The 27303-nt window shown below is 52.8% G+C and overlaps 11 protein-coding genes across 11 annotated transcripts; 3 read left to right on the forward strand and 8 right to left on the reverse strand.

Moving 5' to 3' along the window:
- Window positions 1-576: 576 nt before the first annotated feature.
- Window positions 577-3024, forward strand: A1O1_07846 (dynamin GTPase; the record flags this gene model as incomplete). The annotated part of the gene is made up of 2 exons (XM_007728712.1): window positions 577-2655; window positions 2710-3024. The coding sequence occupies 2 exons, from the start codon at window positions 577-579 to the stop codon at window positions 3022-3024; spliced, it is 2394 nt and encodes a 797-aa protein (XP_007726902.1).
- Window positions 3025-3828: 804 nt separating this feature from the next.
- On the reverse strand, window positions 3829-6026 carry A1O1_07847 (propionyl-CoA carboxylase beta chain; the record flags this gene model as incomplete). The annotated part of the gene is made up of 5 exons (XM_007728713.1): window positions 3829-4211; window positions 4354-4975; window positions 5056-5250; window positions 5351-5445; window positions 5597-6026. 5 exons carry the CDS (start codon window positions 6024-6026, stop codon window positions 3829-3831), a joined length of 1725 nt encoding a protein of 574 aa, XP_007726903.1.
- Window positions 6027-6671: 645 nt separating this feature from the next.
- Window positions 6672-6854, reverse strand: A1O1_07848 (uncharacterized protein; the record flags this gene model as incomplete). Its single annotated transcript, XM_007728714.1, has 1 exon — window positions 6672-6854. The coding sequence occupies one exon, from the start codon at window positions 6852-6854 to the stop codon at window positions 6672-6674; it is 183 nt and encodes a 60-aa protein (XP_007726904.1).
- A 17-nt stretch (window positions 6855-6871) lies between these two features.
- Window positions 6872-9096, reverse strand: A1O1_07849 (uncharacterized protein; the record flags this gene model as incomplete). Its single annotated transcript, XM_007728715.1, has 4 exons — window positions 6872-8101; window positions 8196-8289; window positions 8352-8999; window positions 9053-9096. The coding sequence occupies 4 exons, from the start codon at window positions 9094-9096 to the stop codon at window positions 6872-6874; spliced, it is 2016 nt and encodes a 671-aa protein (XP_007726905.1).
- A 933-nt stretch (window positions 9097-10029) lies between these two features.
- A1O1_07850 (uncharacterized protein) lies at window positions 10030-10740 on the reverse strand (the record flags this gene model as incomplete). Its single annotated transcript, XM_007728716.1, has 2 exons — window positions 10030-10594; window positions 10655-10740. The coding sequence occupies 2 exons, from the start codon at window positions 10738-10740 to the stop codon at window positions 10030-10032; spliced, it is 651 nt and encodes a 216-aa protein (XP_007726906.1).
- Window positions 10741-11507: 767 nt separating this feature from the next.
- A1O1_07851 (uncharacterized protein) lies at window positions 11508-12800 on the reverse strand (the record flags this gene model as incomplete). Its single annotated transcript, XM_007728717.1, has 1 exon — window positions 11508-12800. One exon carries the CDS (start codon window positions 12798-12800, stop codon window positions 11508-11510), a length of 1293 nt encoding a protein of 430 aa, XP_007726907.1.
- Window positions 12801-13938: 1138 nt separating this feature from the next.
- Window positions 13939-16398, reverse strand: A1O1_07852 (uncharacterized protein; the record flags this gene model as incomplete). Its single annotated transcript, XM_007728718.1, has 1 exon — window positions 13939-16398. The coding sequence occupies one exon, from the start codon at window positions 16396-16398 to the stop codon at window positions 13939-13941; it is 2460 nt and encodes an 819-aa protein (XP_007726908.1).
- A 566-nt stretch (window positions 16399-16964) lies between these two features.
- On the forward strand, window positions 16965-17702 carry A1O1_07853 (uncharacterized protein; the record flags this gene model as incomplete). Its single annotated transcript, XM_007728719.1, has 1 exon — window positions 16965-17702. One exon carries the CDS (start codon window positions 16965-16967, stop codon window positions 17700-17702), a length of 738 nt encoding a protein of 245 aa, XP_007726909.1.
- A 144-nt stretch (window positions 17703-17846) lies between these two features.
- Window positions 17847-18800, reverse strand: A1O1_07854 (uncharacterized protein; the record flags this gene model as incomplete). Its single annotated transcript, XM_007728720.1, has 1 exon — window positions 17847-18800. The coding sequence occupies one exon, from the start codon at window positions 18798-18800 to the stop codon at window positions 17847-17849; it is 954 nt and encodes a 317-aa protein (XP_007726910.1).
- A 4151-nt stretch (window positions 18801-22951) lies between these two features.
- Window positions 22952-24156, reverse strand: A1O1_07855 (uncharacterized protein; the record flags this gene model as incomplete). The annotated part of the gene is made up of 3 exons (XM_007728721.1): window positions 22952-23118; window positions 23171-23710; window positions 23775-24156. The coding sequence occupies 3 exons, from the start codon at window positions 24154-24156 to the stop codon at window positions 22952-22954; spliced, it is 1089 nt and encodes a 362-aa protein (XP_007726911.1).
- Window positions 24157-25441: 1285 nt separating this feature from the next.
- On the forward strand, window positions 25442-26550 carry A1O1_07856 (uncharacterized protein; the record flags this gene model as incomplete). Its single annotated transcript, XM_007728722.1, has 2 exons — window positions 25442-25496; window positions 25589-26550. The coding sequence occupies 2 exons, from the start codon at window positions 25442-25444 to the stop codon at window positions 26548-26550; spliced, it is 1017 nt and encodes a 338-aa protein (XP_007726912.1).
- Window positions 26551-27303: the final 753 nt, after the last annotated feature.

Below are 27303 nucleotides of genomic sequence, written 5' to 3' on the forward strand. Positions count from 1 at the left end.
ACAGTACCTTCTCCAGGAAGTTGATGAGCATGAAACACTGCATGGGATGCAACATCCGCCTCGGAAGGCACTACGTCACAGAAGTCGGCAGCATCGCGTTCGCCTCAGGACCACGGTAAGAAATGGTAGGTAGGTAATTAAAATGCCATGTCTGACAGCCACTCTGCTTGACCCTGCTTTGCCCCTGTCGCAGCTGTCACACAAACTTGAAGCCATTTGCGGCTGCGCTGCCTGCGCCTCCTCAACAACCAATCGCCAGCAACTCAACAGCCACTCTTCGGTTGGCTGCCCGTCGCCCGCCCGACTTTCGCGTTTCTCTCTACAACTCTGAAGACAACTTACCTCTCTGCGTGCAGGGTGGTAAACATGTGCCTGCAGGTGGCCATCTGATCAAAAAACAGCTCACCCTTTGTACTATTTTCTCTTCTTCCTCTTCTGTACCCTTTTGGCGACCTGTCTCGTTGTGTATCACCCGCCGCCATCTTTTCCGAAACAACATCTACTCCTCTTCTCGATCCGACTGCCAGCTTTTCATCTTCGAACACTACCATCCATTAACAACCACGGCCGCCGACCATGGCAACCCTCGGCGACGACCTCCTCCGCACCGTCAACAAGCTCCAAGACCTTGTCTTCAACACCATCGGCAATGACTCCCTTGATCTTCCCCAGATAGTCGTGGTCGGGTCTCAGTCCTCGGGAAAGTCGTCGGTTCTTGAAAATATTGTTGGCAGAGACTTCCTCCCTCGGGGTAGTGGCATCGTCACTCGTCGACCGCTCATACTGCAGTTGATCAATATTCCGCCGGACGACGATGACGCCACCAATGGTGACGATGAAGTCCACATACCACACACTCCGGCCAGCGTCGCCGAGCATGGGGAGTGGGCGGAGTTTCACCATATTCCCGGTCGCAAGTTCAGGGACTTCAATCAGGTTCGTGCCGAGATCGAGAATGAGACGGCCAGGATAGCGGGTAACAACAAAGGCATCAACCGTCAGCCTATCAACCTCAAAATTTACTCTCCGCATGTTCTGAACTTGACCTTGGTCGATTTGCCGGGATTGACCAAGGTTCCCATCGGGGACCAGCCTTCGGACATTGAGAAGCAAACTCGGACCCTCATTTCTGAGTATATCGCGAAGCCAAACAGTATCATTCTAGCCGTCTCTCCCGCAAACGTCGATATCGTCAACTCGGAGGCTCTCAAACTGGCTCGTCATGTGGATCCCCTGGGAAGAAGGACAATTGGTGTCCTCACAAAGTTGGATCTGATGGATCACGGAACAAATGCCCTCGATATTCTGTCCGGTCGCGTGTATCCCCTCAAGCTCGGTTTCATCGGAGTCGTCAATCGATCACAACAAGATATTCAGACCAATAAACCAATGTCGGAGGCTCTCAAATCAGAGGCCGAGTTCTTTAGACATCATCCCGCCTACCGGAATATGGCAACGAGATGCGGAACGCAGTATCTCGCAAAGACTCTCAATACCACTCTGATGGCGCATATTCGAGATAGATTGCCCGATATCAAGGCGAGGTTGAACACCTTGATGGGCCAGACACAACAAGAGCTTGCAAGTTACGGTAGCAAGCAGTTCAGTGGCAAGGAGCATCGTGGCTCATTAATTCTGCAGCTGATGACACGCTTTGCAAACTCGTTCATCTCCTCTATCGACGGTACATCGTCGGAAATCTCGACCAAAGAGCTTTGTGGTGGCGCTCGGATTTACTACATCTTCAACTCCGTTTTCGGCAATTCTCTGGAGACCATCGATCCAACTCACAACTTGTCAGTGCTCGACATCCGGACGGCGATTCGAAATTCAACTGGACCCCGACCGAGTCTTTTCGTACCTGAACTAGCCTTTGATCTGTTGGTAAAGCCTCAAATCAAGCTGCTAGAGATCCCCAGTCAACGATGCGTCGAATTAGTGTACGAGGAACTCATCAAAATCTGCCATACCTGCGGGTCGCAGGAATTGTCCAGATTCCCCAGACTGCAGGGCAAGCTTATCGAGGTCGTGTCAGACCTTCTGAGGGAGCGATTGGGGCCCGCCTCGAATTATGTCGAATCGTTGATCTCTATCCAACGCGCATACATCAACACAAACCACCCGAACTTCCTCGGAGCGGCGGCAGCCATGTCTTCAGTCATTGCCAGCAAGAACGAGAAAGACAGGAAAGCGGCGCAAGCAGAAGAAAAGCGGAAACGAGAGAAGCAACGGATGAAGCAGCTAGGTGCCAATGGTACTGCCACTCCGGACGAGGAGGACGCCGAACTGGAGGACAAAGCTACGGCACTCCCGGTGCGAAAACATCCCTCCGCCACTCGCAGCATGTCTCCTGCTGTCGGGCGTGAGAATGGATTTGGTAGTGCCTCTGGCGCAGCAGGCAACTCCGGCACCGCCCGAGATTCCTTCTTGAACTATTTCTTTGGTAAGGACGGAGGAATGCCCTCCGGTGCGCCATCGATGCCGCCCGCGTCTACAAACCCGCATCGCCACCCAACCCAGAACATTGAAGTAAGCTTCTCTCAGAGCATGCGGCGGATGGAAAGGGGTAGCTTCACTGATCGGACGCCTGCGTTCCCTCCTCCAATGCATGATGACTACGCCGTTTCCGAGTACGGCGACTCCCACTCTCTCTTCGTAAGTGCGCCCTCATTCCCTTTCGCGTCCAAATATTTCTAACCTTGAATCTAGCCGGAGCAATCCGCCGAGCCCGTTTTGACAGATCGTGAGGCTCTCGAAACCGAACTCATCCGCCGCCTGATAAGTTCTTATTTCAACATCGTGCGTGAAACCATTGCGGACCAGGTGCCGAAAGCAATTATGCATCTTCTCGTCAACCATAGCAGGGACGAGGTCCAGAACCGCCTGGTTTCGGAGCTGTACAAAGAGGAACTGTTCGGCGAACTACTCTACGAGGACGACGGAATCAAAAAGGAAAGAGAGAAATGCGAGAAATTGCTCGCCACCTACAAAGAGGCGGCTAAGATCGTGGGAGAGGTCTTGTAAATCCTTTGATTTTGAATGTGTATGTATGAGAGAGGAACGGGTTCGAAAAGGAGTTGTGTCTGGTTGGATTCTTTTGTGCTGTTGCAAAGAATGATCTCTTGGTCGTCAGTCCCATGCAAAGCGCCTTTGTCGTTTGTCTCCCCTTCTTCTATGACCCTCTCATCCGCAGGCACTGCCAGCCAGGCGATGACATGGGAAGATCCTCGACTCAACCCACGCCCCTCTCTTACCTTTGGGTCGTTGAGTACATAAATCCTACAATGATACAAACGCTACAATGGAACAATACTGCGCTCATGTTTAAGGATCATGGTCGGATTGACATGCTGATATCGTCCCTTGCCTTTTGTATTTCTGTTCCACCCTCTGCGGAGCAATCTACACAGATACAGCGGGGAGACCCGTCCAGCGGAGGCCCGAATGAAACGTACTCGAGGTCGCTCGCTGTCCAGATTGTTCAGAAGCCATTGTGACCCAGATTGTGACAGCCTGTACCATCTCATTGTTGAGCGCGTCTCCCAGAGCAAGCGTATAATAGCGGGCTGGATGAGAGCTCAGGATGTTTTCGTCTCTCAATGAAAAAAGAGTCCAAAGGGATCAACAGAAAGGCCTCAGGCCCTCGGAGGAGCGTGCTTTCCCCCATGTCTCTTCTATGCAAACGTCGGATGAATCCGCCCAGCAGCTCGATCTAACATGCGTTGTGGCAATACACCAGAGTACCTAAGCCACATCTTGATTAAGAGGCAAGTCCCAAAAGGAAAGGAAAGGAAAATGAGAAGCCGTGAGAGCGAAACAGGAAATCACTTACACATGAATAGTCCACTCGGCCGCAATCCTCCTAGTCTGAGCCGGATCGATGATCTCCTCGACTCCAAACGCATTGGCGGTGCGGATGGGATTCATCAGCCGCCGATATTCATCTTCGAGCCGGGTATACAGCTCCTGCTTCTTCCCCTCCGCCTCGGCCTCGGCCTGTTTCAACTGCCAGCGATGGCCGACTTCGATGCCGCCGTCGAGGGGCAGACTTCCCCACTCACCGCTCGGCCAGGCCACGCGCATCATGGGATCACGACACGCAACCATGACGCCGCCCGCGACACCGTAGACGCGACGAGTCAAGATGTTGAAGAGCGGCACTGTGGTGGAGAGATAGGCTTTTGCGAGCTCGACGCCCCAGCGCATGGTTGCTTTCGTGCGTTAGTCAGTAGCCTTGGGAAGTGATTGATGGTGTTGTTTTCAACGTTCGCTCCGCAGGGTAAGAGAGCAGAAGACGAGAGGCAAGAGGCATAAAAAGAAAAGAGTGGAAGGTCAGTCAGTATTGCAACATACCTTGTTTCTCGGCCACCGTCCCGATAGCATACCCTGGAACATCGACGAACTGAACAACCGGCAAATTCATGACATCGCACAGCTTCAGATGGCGGGTGATCTTCTGCGCCCCTCCCGCATCCAGGGCTCCCGCATTGACTTCGCAGTTCAGAGAGATGACGCCGACAGGGTGTCCGCCCAGCCTGGCGAGGCCGACAATGGCTGTTCTCCCCCACAAAGCACCGATCTCGAACCAGGAGCCTCTGTCAACGACGATGCGGATGATCGCTTTCGCATCGTACATGCGCGTCTTCTTGCGCGGGATGATCGTCCTCAACTCTTCGTTGGTTCGGGAGATCGGATCTCTGCTTTGAATGATGGGTGGCAGCTTCGAGTGTCCACAGTCGGGCAGGAACGAGAGTACAGTTCTGAGCTGGTCGAAACACTCGGCTTCATTGGCGGCCAGGTTGTCGATGGTGCCGTTGGTGCAGTGGATTGCCGGCCCGCCTAGGTCGCGCAAACTCAGGCCTTCTTCAAACGTGGCCAGCTCGACCACCTGCGGCCCGGCATTGAATAGGCTTCCTATGTCGCCCGCCATGACGGAGAAATGGCATGCCACGGCACGCGCTGCGCCGATGCCAATCTAATCAAGTCATCCGTTAGAAAGACGAGATGCTCTCGAGTGGGACCTAGCAAACCGCAGTTGCTGAATGCTGAACTTACTGCTGGACCGAGGACGGCCGCCAGGTTTGGAATTCCCATGTTGAGTCCGTTGATGGCCTCAATGAACCCCGGCACGCCTGGAACATACGACCATCCGAATTTCTTGATGCTAGTCACCGAGCCACCGCCTGAAGATCCGTCTGTCAATTTGATGATGGGCAGGTGCAGCGCTATGGCAAGTTTCTCGGTGTATACCTTTTCAGGAATGTCAGCCAGGGCCCAGAGAGACATGTCGACACTGCCGGGACGGACAGATCTCACTGAACGGCACCAGTTTTACGGATACTCAACTTACTGTTTTGTCGGAGATGGCTCCATCCGCGTGGCCAGCTCGGATGGAATAGTCGTCCGCCGTCAAGATGATCTTCCTGCCGCCCAGGAGTCCGAATCCTGTATGGAAAGTGTCAACCAACAATTGGGCAATGGGACTGACATGCTGTGCAGTCAGAGAGAAGATAAAGACACAAAACACAAGACACCACCGTCTCACTGATCTCAACTGAGAGCCCACACAACTGACTTAAGTGACTGACTTACTCACCTTGAAGGTTGTTCGTCGGAGTAAACCCTACCGGCTCCTCATCTCTCGGTCCCGTCTGCCTCCATTCAACGAAACCACTAGCACTGCCTATCTCCCGGAACGAGTCTTTGTCGAGCAGCTGGTCCAGCCGCTCCCGCACCCACAGTTTGCCCTCACTCTTCTGCCTCACGTAGCCTCTGTTGTTGACGTCAGGCGTGTGCGCAATGGTGCGCAGCTTTTGCAGGTTCCCAAGTACATCCGAGTAGTCGGCTGGAGGACCGGCCGTCCTTGACGACTTTGACCGACGACGGCCTTTTCCCCTTGTCTCGGATTCTGGTGGAGAAGTGTCCTGACTGCCCGCTACATGGCCGGCAACTTGTGAGAGGCGCTCTGTGGCCGTCGACTTTCCGGACTCTGCAGAAGCAGACGCAGAGGCGGGCTTGGATGGCATTGCACAACGAAGTAAGTATCAAGTTGATGAGGAAGTTGGGGGCTGAAGGCGTGCCCTCAGTCCTTGAAATTGAGCCTCACGACTCCAATCTCGATCTAGGTCATGGGCTTACTGCTTCTTACATTCGATGTTGGGAGATGGAGTGCCTTTACGTCGTTCAGTCGCCGGCAGAGCCTCCTGGTATGGAGTGTTCGTAGTAACGGTAACGGTAAAGGAAACATCAACAAATCCGTTGGATAACCTCGGATGTTTGTGATCGTGCGGGTAAACGGGTAACGGTGAAATCCCCAGGCGGGGCCCCGGCCAAAAGTGGACAGCCGGATATGGAATTGCCGATGGGTTACCGGTGGGTCTTGTACCCAAATCTCAGCCTCGAGTCTTCAGCCTCACCATCAATCCTTGGCCGGGGGAGTAGAATGACAAGTATTCATTTCTAGGACATTTCCAAGTCCTGATTGGGGGAATGGAGAGTGAAAAAGCCATGGAGCCGCTGTAAAGGAGTTGTCTATAGTGTAATATTAGTTGACCGGCTGTTACTGGAACTAATCGTCGCAGCAGGCACGGTATAAGCAGCGCCTAGTCTAATGCCATCGAACGTGGTCTAACTTCCTTATTCGGTGGTCGAGCAGTGCGCTCATTTTGTATTCAGTTCAGGAGGTTCCTGGGGAACTGGTAATCTCTGCGATGTGCACAATGATCCCCCATGACAAGTATGCCATATTCTTGCATCTTGTAGGCTTCAACCTCCTCCCAGGGCAATGATGGCTCTAGCTTGCATTGCCAGGGTTCCTCTTGGACGAAATAGTGTCCGCCTCCTGCTTCTTCCATGATCAACGAAGATCTCTTCACAGTTTGGCACTCAAACTCGAACCGCTACCTTGTGCCTGCGTGACCAGCTGTATCTCGCAAACCAACATACCCTCGCCGACAGTCTCTCCCTCCTCAACATCACAGACCCAAGTCAAACGGCCGGCCGTTGGGGCGCGAACCTCCAACTCCATCTTCATCTGCTGCACGACCATGAGGACCTCGCCTTCTTGCACTTCGTCGCCGACTTCAACCGGTAGTTCCACCACGGTTCCAGCAAACGGTAAGATGACGTGGTTCGGATCTGAAGGATCGCCCTTGCGATGGTGCGACGAAGCCAGACCCGACCCAGCAGTTGAGGCCGCCAGACTGGCGGTGTAGGTGTTCTTGGCTCCCCCAGACGAGTCCGTGACCAGCGAAACGTCGCCGGCAATCAAGTTGGGAAAATCATTGTTCACGATCCGCTCTAGGACGATAAGGTGTTCCCGCTCAGGACCGTGCCTATCATCATCGTGCAGTTCCCGCAGCTTGACTCGGAATGAGTCGCCTTTCTTGAAGAGCAGGCTAGACGGTCCTCCGACAGCTACCTCAGTGGAGGAAGGACCGGCTCCGGCTTCAGCTCCAAACGCCTTCTCCTTTGCCGTGAGCGCTGTGGCTTCCAACTCCTGTCCGAGGCTCCGAATTTCATCCAGATGAGTCTCAAGCCACCGTGTCGAACAGCAGGATTCTTGAAAGTCCGCAGATGCCAAGATACCCAACAATACCGACACATTTGTCTTGACGCCGCTGATGGCCAGTTCGTTTAGGGCTCGTAGGCCTTTCAGCCTGACTTCTTCCTGGGAAGGCGCGCTCACAATGATCTTGGCGAGTAGAGAGTCGAACGCCGATCCGATAATCGTGCTTCGGCGGCCGCTGATGTGAGTGTCGACACGTACGCCGCGGCCTCCGGGGCTGTGGAACTGCGTAACTCGACCCATGCTCAGGGCAAATCCTTGCGCTGGGTCTTCGGCCGTGACACGCAATTGAATAGCAAATGCGTTCTTCGCAGGCTGCGCGAGTGAGGCCTCGTGAAGGTCGGACGGGAGGGCCAACCGGTCCAAAGTCGCTCCTTGGGCAATAAGCAGTTGAGCTCGAACAAGATCGACGTTGGCAGTTTCCTCTGTTACTGTGTGTTCCACTTGGAGACGCGGGTTGACTTCGAGAAAGTAGAATTCCGGTCTCGACTCATGGACTAGAAACTCGAATGTTCCCAAAGACCGGTATTGTATCTAGGAGTAGTCAGATAGTCTGTTAGAGGCTTGGACCCGGTATTGAATCTGAAGGAGACACGACAGAACCGAAGTCGAAAAGCATATCTCTTACCGACTTCGCCATTTTGATCGCACTTTGAATCACGCGTGCCACTAAGGACCGGTCTTTGATCGTCGAAGGTGCAAGCTCAACCATTTTCTGGAACCTGGTGAAGTACATCAGTCAACGTGGACGCCTGCGATATCGCAGTCTCAAAGAAAATCATACCTTCGCTGGATACTGCATTCACGCTCCCACAGATGCGACACATGCCCGCGACCGTCCCCGATGATCTGGACCTCCACATGCCGGTACCCGTCGATCGCCGCTTTCTCGATAAATACCTTCCCTCCCGGCGATTCGCCGCATGCTCGATCGAAAGCATCCTGCAAATCCTCAGAGCGAGTGACCAACCGTATTCCCCGGCCTCCACCACCGTCGACGGCCTTGATCATCAAAGGGAACCCGATGTGGGCGATGAAGTCTGCCGCCTGCTCGAGCAGGGAAATGGGCTGCTTCAGCGCTGGTAAGACAGGGACACCGCAAAATTCAGCAAGCGCTCGAGCATCAGTCTTGTCACCAGTGCGTCTCAGGGTCTCTGGCGTCGGGCCGACGAAGCAGATTCCCGCCTTCTCCAGAGCGTCCGCGAATTCTGCATTTTCAGATAGAAAGCCGTACGCCGGATGGACTGAATCAATGTGATTGTCAAGACATAACTGCTTTAGAAGATCCTTGTTCATGTAGTCGCTGGGAGACTGGAGGAGCAACGCCTCGTCTGCATGAATGGCATGATTCGAATCCTCGGCAGTGTAGACGGCGACAGTGTCAATTCCAAGTTCTCGGGCTGTCGAGAGGACTCGGATTGCTATTTCACCTCTGTCCCAGACTATTAATCCAAGCCTTGTGCCTTTAAGGTGTCAACAACTCACCTGTTGGCGACCAGCAAACGCCGAACTTTGGAAGCCGACTCCATAACAGAATAGTCAGGGTAAGTACCAGTAGCGGACACAATGATTTGGGTCACCTCTCAAGACTGGAGATGATCGGACGCCTGGCCAAATGGTGCCATATATGTAAAGATTAGCCCGACGTCGACCAGATTCGTACCTCAGTTCATTACTATCACTATGTTCTCTTTGGACGAGAGCGAGGAGTTAGTTGGTCACCTTTAATGGGAGACGCTGCAAACATGTTCTACAACCACAGACCCGACCAAGTTGTAGCCGGGAAAGAAACCGAGGCTCAACCATGGCAAGTGTTGATACCGCGGGGAAACTCCCCGAGCCAGGAATATGGGGATGAGAGGATGTCCTTCATTATCCCCACAAGCGATTGATTCCCCCAGTCCATCACTATCGACCCACCCAACGTCCTGAATCTGCGTGTTCGAATACCGAGACTGAAATAATCATAACGACTGAGGGACGACGTACTTGCTAAGTTGCTATGCAGTCGTACATATTCGTGGTCTTTCTGAAGGCGAAATAGAATTGAAAATGGCGAGCGACAATTATTGAACTATGGCTCTTCCTTGCGCCGCTTGCGCCGCCTGCGCCGCAACAATGACTATGGCTGACAGGCATCCAAGCGTCAGGAAATAATAAACGGCAGCGACATTGCTCGTACCCTTGGGGCGCAAGAAAAGGGGCAATCAGTCGACAATCTGTAAAACTCAAGCCTAGGATGACTTGTCACTCAATCATGCCCGGCACTGTAAGTATACATGTCAACACAACACCGACACGGATGACTTGATTTCCGACAATCATAAATGAACGAACAGCCATCTTCGCATCGATATCGGTTGGTGCGCGCAAGCTCCTCGAGAGAAGGTCAGAGTGCTCGGTGGCCCGAATGTTGGTCATTTCAAATTTGCTGCTCATCAACAAGTTGCTGGACTGCCTGCCTAACCGAATCTTCGGCAGTCCCCAGTAGCACCGACGTGCCTTTCCAATGCAGAGGCCTTATAAGACGGATTCATTGCTCTGGTCAACAAATCAACGAGATCCTGATGGCCGTGTTCCCGTGCGAGGTCAATAGGGAGTTTGTTCATCAGCACAGCCGTCTTGCAAGGATCAGCACCGTATCGTAGAAGAACTCGAGCAGCCTCAGTATCCCCCTTGACGCAGCAGGTCAACAGTGGTGTCAAGCTAAACATAGTAAGATCGAAAAGCTCGGGATACTCTTCGTACAGGATGTGATTGGGCGGCGCGCCCTTCTCCAGCAGGAACCGCAATATCAACAGAGTTTGCTCGTCGCCAGGTTTTATTTGACACACATAGTTGACAAGCTCCCCACGATCTGCTCTGCCGCCGTGCTGGAACAGAAAACGGACCATTGCGAGAGACGAATATTTGACGGCACGACTCAGGGGAGTTATGGCCTCTTGCGACGCGAAAGCGTTAGGATCGGCGCCATGAGCAAGAAACCATCTGACGACTTCCTCCTTTTTTTCCTTCATAAGGGTCCAGCTGCATATTGATTTGGTTTAGCTGGGTCTTGGATTTTGATGTCAGAAGATGTTGACTCACCCCAGGTATGGAGGCTCCCTCCAGCTCTGTGGTGTGTTGATGTCCCAGCGGTTATCAAGGACAACCTGAAGAGTTGGCAGTGACATAGGGTCGACTGCACCAAAGATCACACCCTTATTTTTTCAAACAAAGAGTTTGTGACCAGTTTCAAAACAGCGGGCGAGATCGTCAGCTCGTCCTTCCTGAGCAGCCTTGGAACCATCATTCCAGAATCGTTCCTGCTCAGGGCTCATTGGGTACAAGCTTTCCTCGGTGTCTTCTGGCATCATTGGATCTTCTGCCAAAGCCGTCACGCCGGGCGTACAGTGTGGTGAGCAGAAGTAGAAACCGGAAATTCAAACCGACGGACGAGACCATAGCCAACAACTTGAACTTGACTGCCACCAGACTGCTAAGATATGGGGATGATGCGCTAGTACTATTATGGACGAGGGCCTCATATAAACTCAAACTTGAATGGTGTGTTGCTCAGTTAAGCTTAATTATGGCCCGGCCCCATCCGGACGTTGAGGGTCTAGCATTCAGTTCATCTGAGAGGGTCTGTATCCACCTGATCATGCCCACAGCCCAACATGTACCCTCCCTGAATATTCCATCGCACATCTGAACCAGTCAAGGTACAAACGATGTAGTGCCTCGATCGGATGAAAAATGGACAACCGCATGGCCCCCTAGTCACTCCCAATCCTCATAGACTTTTTCATCATCTAGATATACAAAGCTGGCCCGAGCTAAAATATGCGTTGGCCTCCCAGGCAGAGGCAGGCCGTCCAACAACAACCAAAAGCTGCAGAAAGGGGTATCAATGAATGAAAGAAGACAGTTTCCCAGCCCTAGTCAACAAGCGTCTGCCTTAAAAGGCAACACCAACACCAGGGCTTCTCAATGGTCCACCAATCTCTTCAATGATGATGCCGTCTGATCGCTTGAGAACCTCCGCATAGTCCGGAGAGACATCTGGGATGCCGCTCATGATCGGCCTCAGGCCTTTGACGATGCTTCGGACAGTGGCAGGTCGGATTTGCGAGTCGGTAGGCGTAGCTATACTCGTGTTCGTCGGACTTTGGTTTCCGAATGACAAAATTTCCGTCGCCACAGTGCTAGCCACGGTCGACTCTGTCATGGTCCGATGATGATGAGCCGGTAACAAGCTCAAAGGTTTCGGTGGTGCCGCGGAGACATGATAGAAATGGGATCGTGTGCGTCGATGCTCTGCAAAAGATGACGACGAGGAGGAAGAGGTCTTGGTGGTGCTGATCGAAGATGACTGACGGTGATCAAGCCATTGCGAAATACGCTTTTGTGTCTGCAGATTGGGATGGAAATACCCAGCTGTGTCATATATCTCGCTTAACTTGGAGAGATTTCTGGCAGCGGCAGCGGGAACGACTGGAGCTGAAGCCTGCACACTGGGGCAACTTGAAAACATCTCAGCTTCATCCATTGCACGACAGTCAAGAATCTTGGGGAACTCGAGCACAACACCACCAACGGTGACTGACGTGTTTGGTGGGCTGAGTTCTTCCTGCATAGGTGTCAGAACCGCAACGGAAGGCTCTGATCGACTGGGGATGTGAGCCTGTGGGGGCAATCCTGGAAGCGAGATCCAGGAGACGGGATGAGAATGGAGAGCATCGTATTCAGAGGGTGGACGAGATGTCGATATGACTGTGGATGAATTATTAAGTCGTGTATGCGAAATGCGACGTCGTTCAATCATAGACACAGGTTTGACAGGGGTAGGCATCATTGACAACTTGTTCGAAATGAGCTCTTCTGACTTGGTTCGCATCAGAGCCCGAGGCGGTACTTTGATCTCGCCCACCTCCGTGAAACTCAGTTTATCAAACTCAGGCAGATCGGACAACCGGTTGTTGGGCATGTAGATGCTTAGCTCCAGAGGACGAAACTGCTGCGCAGTCCTACGGAAGGTGAGTTGGTGATCTGGCGGGAGAGGTGGGCGGGGACTGGAATTGATGGGTCTCGAAGGTGTATCCCTTTTTGTAGACAGACTAGATCTGAGCGAGACCTTGCCCTGGGACACCCATTGCGAGATCCGGGAGAGCGGCTCTGGAGTCGGAGTCGTCGGCAGGTCGTCGAAGACTGTGAGCTTCATGGGAGGGACGAGGTGAGGCTGTTGGTACATGATGCGCATCTCGCGCTCGACGCCTGGCCAGTGTCAATGTACCACCACGATGGCTTTCCTGGAGACCACTAACCGGTGATGATTGAGGTCCGATCAATTTCGTATTCATGCTCTGACTTTGAAGGGGACAGACAATCGAGGAAAACGAAATTACATGTTGGCTCGAGCGAGTCTTCGCGCGACGATTTCGGCTTCATTGCGGCGAGAAGACCAATTCTCAACACCGATGTTTGGAAGGCAGCGTTGCACGATCACACACCACGGCAAGATACTTTGGTGATGCCAGCATCTATCCAACAATCGGCAGGAGGAGGAATGCAGTGAGGAGCATATATGAAATCAGAGGAAGTGGTGATCGGAAACACGCAGTCGCAGCCCGACACCTACTTTGAGAAGGTCCCGACGGCTACACAGATCAGAACGATGAAACAGACCTTACCACCTCGTCGACACACACTCAGAGAACATGTGTGCCTGAGGGATCACGCTCATGGCTGGTTCGCAAAGGCATGTGCGGAGCCTCGAGTCCTTCAATCACATTGTAGTCGGCGCTTGTTGATGATATATGGTGCCAGGCCAGTAACATGAATTGGAGACTCTCGCAACATCACGTACTTGGTTGGCTGAGAGGTTGCCAGCAAAGATCATCCCTTTCAGTCAGCAAATCTTCCGGCACGGTCAGAGTCCACAAGCGCCGCTCTCAAAGCCAGGCGCAGTTGTATTGATGGAGAAATGAGCATCGTCATTCGCGGAGAGCCAGAGGGAAGGGGGATGTGTTGAGATGAAAGCACGGCGCTTAGAGGAACATAGGCCAATTAAGTTGCGACACCTTGTGTTCGGACAGCCTCACAGCAAAAGAAACTCGAGGCTGAAGCATTTCTTGTTCGTGTTTCAGGTTCGAGTTGTTTGATACTCTGACACTGGTCGAGAGAGACCAGGCAGCTCAAGACAGGTTTGACATTAACACTACTAGTATGATGACGATGCTTGTATCGACCCTAGCATTACGTCTTCCCTGCCATGCCAGTCATTGGCAATTTTGTACGAATACACATATTCGCATACAAAGGTGGCCTCCTCGCCACGCACAATCGAGCCACAAACTGTCCTCCGCAGGAGCCGGATACAGAAAGCAATCTCAGTATCTCTCCACAATTCTCCGCTCTCCCACCATCGAGTCATCCATAGGTTCCATTTCTCTGTCCGGCGCATCCAAATATCTCATGTGAGGCTCCACCACACGGTATCGGGGTTCTTCAGCAGGGACGTATCTGTGGCCGACGGATGGCCTGCCCTCTACAAAGACACTTCGTTCGCGCATCACAGGTCGAACACTCTGAGCCCGCGACATCATCTCCATCGGTTGAGACTCTTCATACCGCATTGCTGGGGGTCGTACGCTGCCCATTCTGAGAGGGTCGCGAAAATCGGACTGCTCGTCTGGGTAGATAGCGGATCGCATGGTTCGGTCGATCTGTACACTGGAGCTTCGTGGTAAGGGACCTGGCTCCGCATACTCTCGGGAGACGGCCCCGGGAACAACCGAGGCACGCGAAACTTCCATTGGCCGGCGGTAGACGACGGATGGCGGAGGCATCTCGGATGTGTAGGTTCGCTCTGGTGGAGGTTCAATGAACACTGAGCCTGCGCGGGCGGTGCGGTAATGATCGTAGCCAGGGTCCGCCTCTGTCCTCCGAACCGGTGTAGCCCTAGGAGCGACCGAGGGCCTTTCCTGGATTACTTCGCGGAATCTTCTGCCATATTGGTCGACCACGATCCTCTCGACCGGAGGTGGCGGCATGGGTTCGGCAGCATAGCGTATCGTAGGCTCCCCTTCCTCATATATTTCACGGTAAACCGGAGCCGGTGAACGCATGACTCGCACCTCCTGGGGAGACTGCGCATATTCCATGGGCACGAGCCGAGACGCTTCTCGTATTGCTGGGCTGCCAGTTCTCGCGTAGGATGTCGCTCTGGCCCTGGTAGGCGTATCGTAATAGGAGTCGGCATACTCTCGGACGCCTTCGGCCCGCATGTTGTGCATGCTCGCTACTCGACGCAAGTCTGATTCGTCTCTCATGGGCCTCAAGCCGACCCTCGAAACTGCGCGAGGCTCGCTCAGAGGCATCAACTGTTCAACATGGCGTGGAAGCGGCCGTGAAGGAGAATCCACATACCGGTCAGGAGCTGGCATGTATCGGACGTCTTGCATGGGCTCTTCGTCCAGTGAGATAGGTTGCTCAGCACTACCCATTGGTCGTCCGGCTGAGCCAAGCGGTTGTACGTCGTGGAAAGGTGGAGGGGAAACCTGTTCTTCTTTGAGGAAAGTATCCGGGGAGACTCTGCCGTTTCGCCTAGCCTTCTTCTCGTTCCGCTTTTCAAGCTTTCTCTTCTTCTTAGGGTGCGGTTGTTGAGAATCGTCGGGACTGGTGGGAGACCCTGCCCTGCCGTTGCGGGGGGATCGTCGTTGACGACCATTCTGCGAGAAAGGTGCATCCTTAGCTACAGCCAAAGGAGAGACACGCGACGGTACAGGGGCAAAGGGGGAGGTTATTTGATTCCTTACAATCCGCATGTTGGCCTCCGATGGTGAGATGGGTCTCTTCCAACTGCCGTCTAATTCCGAATACCTGCGTAGGGGCCGGTTCCGTGGGTCTAGGTTGCCTTGCATGACTTGAGATTGGGCAACACTGGGTGTGGGATATTGCGCCGTTGCCTCCGGAGGCGAGTACTCCCCTTCCTCCTCCTCGTCATCAAGGTCGATGGTGGCGGGTTGGGTGTGAGGGTGGGGCTTCGACGACGTCGCGGCAGCAAGTGCAAAGGTGGCATTGTTAGTAGAGACCGCATTCTCAGGAGCCTGCTGCAAAGGTGAGCCCATGACGGCACTCACAACAGGCGGGCCGGGAGGCTCATAAGCTTCTACCTCTTCACCATCTTCGGCAGACGAGCTTTGAGGTCCATTCTCGGGTGTTGAGTCGGGAGCCCGGCTGGAATAAAAAGAATTCGCGTCGACAGAGTCGCTGCCATCAGCATCCTCCTTGGAAGAAGGAGGTTTGGTGGCATCCAACACTTTGGCAAGAATGGCAGGGAGATCAAAGTCGGGCTTGGCCTCTGAGGGCGCAGGCTTTTTCCGGGCATCCTGTCTCTTGTGCTCGAACTGATCTCTCAACGCCTTTTCAAGTCTCTGTCGCTTCAGCTGGAATTCGGCCCGAACTAAATCATCTGACTTTGTCAAAAGGACAGGATCAAACTCAGAAACATTACTGGCGGGTTGGCTGGAGGAGACAGGGGCACCATCTGCTTTTGTCTGTGTTTGCGTAGAATCTTCTTCACGCCTCAAATGTGCAACTGCACCGCGATCTGGCGAAGCACTTGGGAGGATGGGAGGAGGAACGTTGAAGCGGGATTGGGACACGGCCAAGGGTGTCTGAGAAGAAGCGATGCGGAGAGCATGGGCAGGCACTGTGAGTCGTGCATGGTTTCCCGAAAAGACCTCATCGCGTATCCTAAGTATCTTCTCATATTCCGAGGCTTCATTGAAGGGCTGCACAGTCGGATGCAGGGTGCCGTTTAGCAGAGGAGCAGCTGAAGCTGACATTTCTGCTAGTATCGCGTCTGAGCTGCGCGAATTGAGACTCAAGTTACCTGCACAATAACATGGCGATGACCACCAAAGAGGGGAGGGAAGAGTTTGAAGAAAGCCTGCAGACTGGTAACACAGCAATACAGAAGGAGTATCACCGTCAGAGAATGATGGTTGAGATGAAGCAAAGGGGTTGAGACAGTGAGGAAGCGCAGGCGCAGTTGATTGTGAACTCGCGTTTCTCTAAAATTTTGGGGCTCATACCCGGTTAGTAGCACAACCTTACTAGAGACAGCTTCCGCCAAGACCAACAACCAATGTCATTATCACGTGAAGATTGTGATCACGTGATGTGTTTGGAAATTTGCTGCCGCTGTCACGGGTACCGTCTATATTTGCTGGATTGATGTCGACGAGGAGTCATTGATTTTTGGTATATTACTTTTTCATTGTCTGGATACCTCATTATCCTCCAACGTTGATAAGAGCCATCATTCCACAAAAGCATTTGTCGCAGCTTGGTTGCATACTATATCGTTCTCTTCACTGCTCTTCTCTTCATTTCTAGTGCTCTAAAAAATATGGGTTCCGTTGAAGGCTTGTCCGCAGACAGGAGAGCCATTTTTTTCTTTGACATAGACAACTGCCTGTATTCCAAAAGCAAGAATGTTCACGACCATATGGCCCGCTTGATAAACGCCTACTTTATCAAACATCTCAACCTGGGCGTGGAGGAAGCTGCAAGACTGCATCAACAATACTATAAAGATTACGGGCTGGCCATTGAAGGTCTCGTACGTCATCACAAGATCGACCCGCTGGATTTCAATCGGGAAGTGGACGATGCCTTGCCGCTGGACGAACTGCTTTCTCCAGATCCGGAGACTCGCCAAATTATGGAGTCGTTTGATCGGTCCAAGGTCAAGCTGTGGCTCTTCACCAATGCGCACATCACTCACGGCCGCCGCGTGATCAAGCTGTTGAAAATTGATGATCTTTTCGAGGGCATCACCTACTGCGACTACACGCAGAGGAAGTTGATCGCCAAACCGTACCCGGAGATGTTTGACAGGGTCGAACGAGAAGCAGGGGTGAGGGAAGATACTCCGATATATTATGTGGATGACTCTTTCTTGAATTGTCAAGCGGCATATGCCCGGGGATGGACGAACACAGCACACCTCGTCGAGCCGGGAACCCCAGAACCATCAGAGAAGGCGTGCAAATATCAGATCAGCCACCTTCGAGAACTTCTGCAACTTTTCCCGGAACTACTCAGGCAGAAGGAAAGCCATATGAAGGATGGAGTGAGGTCGTGAGAATATAATACATACAGACAAAGACCGTGCCGTCAACCCGACGCTACCACGATGAAAAGACTTTGCTAATCTACTTGCTTGTTCGGACGCAGAATTCCCAATCCCATCAGCATCATAAAAGTCGTCACGTCATATCGTTGCGCCCTACACAACGAGCAGTTGTCGTCTTCGGCCAGACAGGTCGCTCGGGCAGAATCTCCAAGCTCCAGCGTGTTTCCTGGAATGCCAATTTCTGATGAGTGCCTCCAAAATCCAAGGACCCGCAGGGAAGTCGCCTCTGATGCCGTCGATGGTGAATGTTCTGTCCTGACAGCCAAGATACCACGGGAGGTCTCTATACAGGTTTGCATCCTTGATGGCTAGGCGTTCGGCATGCCTCCATATCTTCTTCAGCGCATTGGGTTCCGGAACGTCCAAGTTCGCCAGGCTAGTGATTTCGTCGTGTAAATGCTGGATGAGACTGGGGGCAAATGATTCGATGATATGCCGAAAAGTAAGACCGCAGAATTCTGACGGTTTCGTGACAGAGAGATACTTCTCGAAGAGGGTGAGTCCCTCGGCGAATGATTCGTGTCCTTTCATGTTCTCTTCCATGGCCCCGGGTCTGCCCAGGAGCTTCTCGATCTCTGGGAACAGGTAGTTGTCCTCAACGTGATGGTGCTGGTTAAGTGTTCTCATGAGTCGCTGGTTGAAGTGGAGAAAATCACTGGCTTCTTGTGTGCAAGGCTGAACCAAAACAGCGTGATTCCAAGAGGCATTCAATGCCCGAATGATGGTGTTATGTATTTGTGCCATCTGGCGGGCACACCAGGAAGCACTGTGGCCCTTGTGCCCCGAAGCAGGCACAGTATTCTGATGGACTGTGGTGATGAGTGGATAATGGTCGTCGACGAATCGAAGCGTAGCATGACTGCTTGCTTGTGATGTGCCAGATGTTGACCTCGAGGATGCTGAAAGGAAAGAGCCGTGCGACCGAACAGAACGGAGCGAGGGAGACGAAGGCGCATGCTCCATGTCAAGTCTGTATGCTTGTCGGTCTGCTTCCGAGAGATACAGGAGATGCAAGTATTTCGGTTGAGGAGATGATTTCGGGGGCATCGTCGATAAGGACCTGTCTTTCACAACCGGCTCCCTGATGAGAGGTACTTCTTGCATTCTGAATCTTGCCTTGATGTCAGTGGACCTAAGTGTTGGATCGTACTCAAGACAATGTCACTCGAAATGGGAGCGAAAGCAATTGAGTAGCGAGGGCAGATTTCCCCGGCCTTATGTATATGACACGATCTGATGGGATCCCTGTTCATATTTCTATATTCGCTCGCAAAAGTCCAGGTCCAGCCCTGCAGTGATGGGTGCCAACGCCTCGACGCTTACCTTGTCTCGCTAGTTCGATATCAGGCCAGGTACTTTCTGGGCAGGGGGATGCGTCGATTGACCAGAAAGTCACAAGGGTTACCTAGCCGAGGCTAGACAACGCCATGTCTGGTCACTGCTACCACCAGGTAGGCCAAGACGCGTCTCCAAAGGGTTGCGAAAGTACCTGTACTATAAACATGATTGACGTGGACTTGACAGCTGAAAGACTCACAGAAGCCACCAAATCTTAAGTGGTCAGATCAGACCTGATTCGGAACCCTTGCATTGTTGTTCGTATGGCTTTCAGGTACTGTACCACTGCAAGGGGATTGCCCTAGCCCGAATCCAATGTCGACAGCGACCCTGGTAGAAGGTTTCCGTTCAGGGGTACACCTAAAATGCTCTTCTTTGGTGTCACAGTCTTGCTGGCCACGGCTGGAAGAGGCCGCCACGTGTTGATGTCAAGAGTGCACCGTCTTTCCAGCAACCGACCGCCTTCTGAGCAACCGTTCTTCTCGCTGCAATCAAACGAGGCAAGGAACCCGCCTACTACCGGGGTGATCCGGCCCAAGAAACTGGAGCGGCCTCCACCCCAGTCAGTTTCTCCTCTGTAAACAACCACCTGCGTACAAACCCATTGGCGCGGATGGGTCTTAATTCAATTGGTCTTCGGTTTCAGCTGGCTTCTATCCAGTCGCTTCTGGAACTCGGCATCTGCTCTGTACATCTATGGCAGGTGTCTCTTGCTTTTCCCTCCGCCGGGGCCCTCCGCATCGCTCGCTGTACGAATGAAGCTGCGCCGTGTGGACGGGCCACACTGCTTGTGGAAACATGATCCATCATCTTGGGTGAGCTTGCTAGGCCATGTGAGCTGAACAGGGTCTACGAGGTAACTAGCTACCTTGGGTGAGCTGAGTATGACACCTCCTCATGTATGGCCCTGATAGCAGACTTCTCGCATAAGAATGTTTATTGACGACTTGACACGTTGACACAACAACGTATGAGTATAGAGTTTGTTAGAGGAAGCCGAGGGGTCAATAGTAGTGTTGGCTATTTGTGATCTGGGATAGATGCGATGGGCAGCAACAATAATGACTGAAGACGGTCCGGGATATGCCTGTCGCCTGTCAGTACGCTACAGGTATTTGCTCGCAGCCACAAGGCTAACGGACCATGGCTGCAGCAAACTCGCCTGAGAAATGGCTGGCTGACCTCATTACACGTCGCACTGCCGGGGTGAGACTGATCGAGTCCTTTGCATCTAGACCATGGTTCCTCGTCCATGCGGTACGGATGCTGGGAAGCACGTCCAGCCCATGCCGGCACTTGGAACACACACCTGGCGAGGCTGGTAAGTGGTACGTATGAGCCGAATGTCAAGGATCAGGGACCCGGAGCATACACCTTCGCGGATTTGAGAACAACAAGCTGGTTAAGTTGCACAGCAACACATCCTTGTTGTCAGATCATCCTTGGTCCATTGGGAGAAAATAGGTACTTTTCTGTATACTACCTCCTAGTAGTAGGTAAACATTGACTACTATCTGGCTGGAAGAAACCGAAGCGCAGCCTGCACTGCTTGCTTCAAGTTGGTGATGATGCAGTGGGCTCCTTAGGCAAGCGCAGGCGGGCCAAGATAGTCGGAGTCTCAACTACAGACTTGGTAGAGTGAACGTTGCCCCCTCTCACTGACGCACGTACCAAAATGCGGTCTCTTCCACCATCACGCTTCTCACTTCTATGCTCGATTTTCCCACCTCTGCATCTACTCTTTACAAAGTCCTCTCCACTCTCTAAGTACAGATCCTTTCGCCGGCTGACATCTGACATGAGTCCCTTCTGCTAAATCTTTCCCGGATCTTGCACCTCGCTAATCCAGTCGATCCAAGCTCCGCTACTGTCAGCCTTGTTCAAGCACGGTCCAGATCATCCCATGCAAGAAGCGCGGGCCGCTCTCTACAAGCAGGTCACGCCCCGCGTATAGTCCAGCTGTTGGCAGAGACTGGTGGCCACCACCCTCCTTTGCACGAACATACACTCCTGCAAAAGTCAAACGGCAGAATGGTTCGGGACGGAGAAGGAACAGCAAGCATTATACCTGTCGAACAATAGTGCGACGCAAGAAAGCTGCGGAGACCCCTTATTGAATGGCTTGGCGGGAGAAGAACATCGATACTTCTCTTCTGCAGTTGCCGAGTCACACAAAGCCCGTATTGTCTTGAACGTGGGCTTCTTTGATGCTACCACGCCGCTCAAGCTGCCCAAGCGTAGGGCACTTCGTGGACTCTTTTCCGTTTGCTAGGCACATGAGATGCGAGGCTGTGGCGTTGAGAATCAATGCAAGGCACCTACCCGTACGGTAGGATGTGCCTGATAAGTGCCAGTCAAGAATACTTTGGGATTCGAGCATGCCGGCTGCTGATCGATTCGCCCTACCCAAGCGATAACAACAGCTTTCGAATCCCAGATTTTGGATGGTGCCAACTTCCTGTGCGAATCGATTGGACCTCTATCATGCTTACCATGTCAGCAGGTTTCCGATACCTCAACCTTGTATCGGGTGGTTTCTCCATGAAACAGGAACATACTTTCCGCCGGTGGCCCCCAACATCAACTCCTGCCTTACGATCGATGATACACCTTATTGCAGGGATCATCGAAGCTGCTGCTGGCAATGTATTTCCGGAACCTAAGCACGACGCGTTGATGAACCTGTTTTGCACATACAGTGCTCCCGTTGTAGAAACTTACAAGTATACGAAATTCTGATGCTGGGAGCACGACCAAGCTGTCAGCGATTACCGTTCTGCTTTCTCTCGGCAAGCCTCTTTTCTGCGTCGAAGTGCCCCAGTCGTTGTCGGCTCTTCCCCGTCTGGCATCAGGTGAGTGGGTAAGCGAGACATGCTGACGTGTTGACGTGCAGATCGCGGAAAAGCATATCTACTCCTCAACAGCACATGAGACGTGTGAGAGACACAGAAACTCGACCCGGAAATGGGCTTTTCCAGAACATGTCAGATGATGTGTGCCTTCTGTGGCTCTCACTTGTCGATGCAGCACGCGCTGCCGTGATCGGGTTGTGGTCCATGCGGTCAGTGAACCTTTCTCAGGAGTACATAAGATCTCTTATGGGTGGCTGGGGCTTGGAGCTGAGTCGCCTAGTTTTACATGCAGTAGTGTTTCTACGAAGAAGCACAGGTGTCGCATGTCTGCACCGTGCTCTACCCATGGTAGGTACGTTAAGACTCGAATACGAGACTGGAGGTTTCAAAATATAGACTTTCCAGAGCCGTGCGCGGTCAATCGGGCAGGGGGGGTCTTAGGGGTTCGTGATACCTCGATCGGGACCCTTGCTGCGTGCTTGGTCCAGCGTCTGTCACTCGGCTACCTTAGCCAGGACAAATAGACCTGAATGTCAAGGCGATAAGAGACGTCCGAACCCCAGCCACTTCAAAAAGACAGTACTCATCTGGCAACCCCACAGGAGAGACGGACCGCAATGGTTACTAAATTTGTGATTTGATACTGCACCGAATATTGATTCCAGGAGTTCTGCCGAGCGGCAGCAGCAACAAGTGCAAAGTCGGAGTGTCTAGCTCGTTAGGAGGTGATTACAATGAAACCCATCAGTTCCTCACAGGAGTGAAAGCCTTGGGGTTTCACTCATGCGGGTCTGCTACAGCTGATCTGCGCAACCCAGGTTGTCGGCAGTCAAGCGAAGAGAACATCCGCCTTGTTCCTCGCAGGTATGGCTTGTCTTGTGGTCTGGTGAGCCATTCGCTGACATGAAACAGTGTTGCGTCCCCCTTTCCCAGCGATGAACTCTGTCTGACACCACCAGCAAGCTATACCCTTTTATCGAAATTTAGGACAGTACGAGCCGAACGACGTCATGCTTGAAGCTCAATGGTGTCGTAGATGATTTCTGTGTTTGGTTTGGAATAGACGCCCTGGAGAGATCGACGGATATATTCTCCAGAAGCGATAGGTTGAAATTTGGCCGGTTGTTCAGCAGTGATGAACCTATCCAGCGCACGAAGTTCTGCCTCCTGGTTCGCTACGGACGGTAAGCAAGATCAATCATCTGACCTCCAGAGGGAGAAACATACCACCAAGGAAGAAGGGCACAGAATATCTGGCTTGTTTTGACGTGTTCCGTACTCGATGCATAGTCGACACGAATTGCCCGTTGGTGAGCATCGACATCGAGTCACCAATGTTCACCACGAACGTCTTCGCCACGGGTGTCGCCTGGATCCATCGACCTGTATTCGACAATACCTCCAGCGAAGGAATTTCATCTTGCAGCAATATCGTCAGCAGCTCGAAGTCGGTATGGGGCCGGATAGATGATGGTTCGTCCGTCCCAAAGAGCTCGCCAGGATAATGCGCCATTTTCAAGATCGAATATGGTCGCGTGGCCAGATAGTCGAAGGCGTGCTCGTCCAAATCCAGGCCGAGTGCGAACATGCGCAGAAGAGCCCGGCTCAGCCTCAGCATGTGCGACATATAGACGTTCACGGTGTCCCGGTAGCCAGGAAGGCGGTCTTCCGAGGGCCACCAGTTATCACCATTGTTCTGCGGCGTCGTGGCATCGGCGTCAGGGTCAGCACCGGGCTCATAGCCATAGTTGATGCCCTCATTGAGCTCTGGAAGACGTCAGATTTGTGTGCTCTGCTCTGCCGGCACAGAAGGAAGCAAAAAGAAACGCACTCGCTCCAGCAGGTTGGTCCGGGTTGAGCTTGATGGGATAATATCCGTAGTAATGCTCATGCTTCTCGGTGTCGAACTCCATCTTCTCTTCAAGCGTGAGATCGTGGAAGAAACGCTTGGTCTCTTGGAATATCGACGCAACTGCACTGTCCGGCACGCCATGGTCCCTGATGTAGAAGAAGCCGCAATTGCTGGCCGCTGCGCATATGCTTCTCGCAATCTTCCTCCGACGTTGCCTGTCAGGATGAGTGATATCGCTGATGTCGATAACGGGCAAGTCGGTCGCTGCTTCACCGCTCAGAGGAGACAGGACTCTTCGCCATCCCAGACCCGTTTTGACCTCGTGGTGACCCTCGCGGTTGATTCTAATGATGTCCGCCATCTTGGGAAGATGTCGACTTCGCCTACATTGCTTACCAGGATTATCGTGACTGTTGAGCAGAGCGAAGGGTCATATACCAACCCATCACATCGTCGTCGGGCAAATCCGTGCCAGGGAACTGATAGCCAGAGAAGAGACAGGACAGGATCGCCGCCAGGCTTGTCGCTCACAGCAAGCAGGTCTCTCTGCAACGACTTTATCGACGAAGTGCTGAACTCCGGGGATGTTAGCTACGAGTTGTCGGATCTTATGCTGGATCGCTCTCGTCCGGCTCGCTACTCACAGCGTTCATCAGTTGATTGACTGTGACCATCTATCACCATTGCGATGTGATCAGATCCTGCCCCCGACGTTGACCATACAGGGGCAATTGGCTGCAATAACCACGCTTATCACGAACGACCCGACGAGGCTGTTTGTTTGGACATGGGAGGGCCCGACAACACTCAGACAAGACTACGGAGCCCAGTTTCGCCTATACCCTCCTTCCATCAAATGAATAGCATCAACCACAGTTGACGCATCCCCAGAGCCATACTCCTGGAATGTTTCTTGCCCTTCGAAGCATGCTCCACCCGAACTCATGTTGCGGACAGTTGATCTCAGCCACAAGAAGGGTGAACTTATCGCTACAGTAGCCCCTCTTCCCACCATCCACCGAATCCATCGAGAACAACATGAAACACGATCCCAAACCCACTCCCAGTCTGCTACAATGCGAGATTCGGAATCCGGGGAAGGCCGACCAATTGCTGACTGGTCCCCTGGCCGCCTCCTTGGCAACTAAAACAGCCTGCGACACTTGGACGAGGCTGCGCCCCTGAGAATTGTCTCAGCCTTGCCACACTCTGTTTGGAGACAAGACATATCGGCCGGCGAACTGTTGACTTATTGGATCGATGCTGCATCCCGAACTGATGGCTCATGGCATCGATCAGTTCAATGAAGGCCGCGAGCGAATGATCCGCTCAGCAACGGCGCTTCTTGCTGGATTTCATTGCCAATGGAAAAGGGGAATGAATACCAACGGTGCGCTCGAGTCCTTGTCCCCCAAAGTAAATGGAACTTGACTTTAAAACCAACATCGGACGTCTTTCATTCTTACTCCCTCACGGAAACTTCTGGCGCCCTGCATTGCATTATATTTTGTTCCGTTCTGTCCTGTTGCATTGAAACATCAAAAGATATATAAAATTACTATCAGATCCCGAAACATCACATCATATCGTCTTTCTTCATTTCTTCATTCGACTGCGGGTCCAGTCCAGAGACACTCTCTTTCACAATGCCTTCTTCCACGCCCCTCAAATCGTCCACATTGTTTTTCATACTATTGAATTGTGAGTACTCATCTAACCAGCCTCATCCTGAAGGCTAAACAGACCGGTTCAAATCCAAATCCAAATCTTCTAACATATTTATACCGTTTCAGTGACACTCCTTGTCTTGAGTCAGGGCACACAGTTCATCACCGGTCCATGCACCAGCGACGCTGACTGCGCCTCCAGCTGCTGCGGCTTCAACAGCGGCAAGTGTGCCGGCCCCGTGGTGGCCCAGGAACGCGATGGAGGATGTGGATTCGGGAACGCACAACCCAACGACGACGCCGCCCGTGCGTTGACCGGCGGCCAACCTATGGCTACGTCGCCGGCGACGATGGCTGCGGCTGCGGCTGCGACAAACAATGCTGTCCCTCCAGCCAAATCTGCCGGCACAGCAGCCCAAGGGACATCAGCCCCGATAAACAGCAACCTAGCGGGATCCGCCAATGTCGGCAACGGAGCAGGAAAGCAGTTCATTACAGGCCAATGCTTGAGCGATGCAGACTGCGCTTCGGGGTGTTGTGGGTTCAATACAGGACTCTGTGCCGGCGCGGTGATTGCCCAGACTCGTGATGGCGGGTGTGGATTCGGGGATACTCAACCTAATGATGACGCCGCTCAGGCTTTGACCGGAGGAGGAGATAGTACAGCATCAGCAGCATCGTCGGCGTCGACAACAACAACAAGTGGTGCAGGAGCTGGAGCAGATAGTGGTGGGGACGATACCGGCAGCAATGGCAACACCGCCACAACCACCCAATCCACCGCCGGCGCGATCGACAGCGGCATTCCCGGCTCCGCGAACGTCGGCACCGGTTCCGGCAAACAGTTCATCACGGGCCAATGTTTCAGCGACGCCGACTGTGCTTCGGGCTGCTGCGGCTTCAACTCGGGGAAATGCGCGGGTGCGATCATCGCGCAGACCCGCGACGGCGGCTGTGGGTTCGGCGATGCCCAGCCGAATGATACTGCGGCGCAGGCTTTGACTGGGAGTGCGAGGATGAGGACGAGAAAGAGGGATGTCGTTGGAGGTCGTGGTGGCCGTGTTGGCGTAAGGGAATTCATGGCATGACACGAACCGAGTCGACTCAACTGGACATGCGGTGCCCGAAGATGTACAAGACCAGACTCAAGTCGAGCTTACACTTTTGACGGCACCCAGAAAGAGACAGAGAAAGAGAAAGGAGAAGCAAGAAACGAGCATGCAGACCGAAACTCGCAGACTCTGAATGATGGTCTACCAGATCTGGGATCCCATGTCCATTATCCGCGCCGGTAGTTGACTATATGTATGCGTTTTATGAAATGAATGACAGACGACTTACTTGACGATGTTGGAGCTCAGCCGAAGAGAGGATTTCAATATAACCCCATGTGCCAGAAGTGTTGGCGTAATAGTAATGCTCCCAATAGATATAGGGCTCACCGTCTACATCAGAATCAGCATCAGCATCACCACCACCATCACCATCGAACTCGAGATCGAAATGAGACTATACCAACGCTTCAGCCGATTGGCGGCAGGAGACATGCTCAACAGAGGAACAGAAGATAGCCGTTATGAGCATACAGACAGTGGAACAGATGTTTGCTCTCATTGACAACGCTACAAAGTGACAATCTTACTCCATCCTGCTCATTACTATTGGGAAATCGATCCAAGCACGCACCAGACCGATGGAACAGACTAGCAATGCCTCGTTCCCCAGGCTGTGGTGGTGGTCGTGCCGCTGTTTCTCTGCGCGGCAAGCTGCTCTTTTAGTAATACCCAGCATCACTACGCTCTCGCAGCAATATCCCCTGGAAAACACGCTTGAAATTCCGT

The sequence above is a fragment of the Capronia coronata genome (genome assembly GCF_000585585.1).
Source record: "Capronia coronata CBS 617.96 chromosome Unknown acBCG-supercont1.7, whole genome shotgun sequence".
Classification (NCBI taxonomy): Eukaryota; Fungi; Ascomycota; class Eurotiomycetes; order Chaetothyriales; family Herpotrichiellaceae; genus Capronia; species Capronia coronata.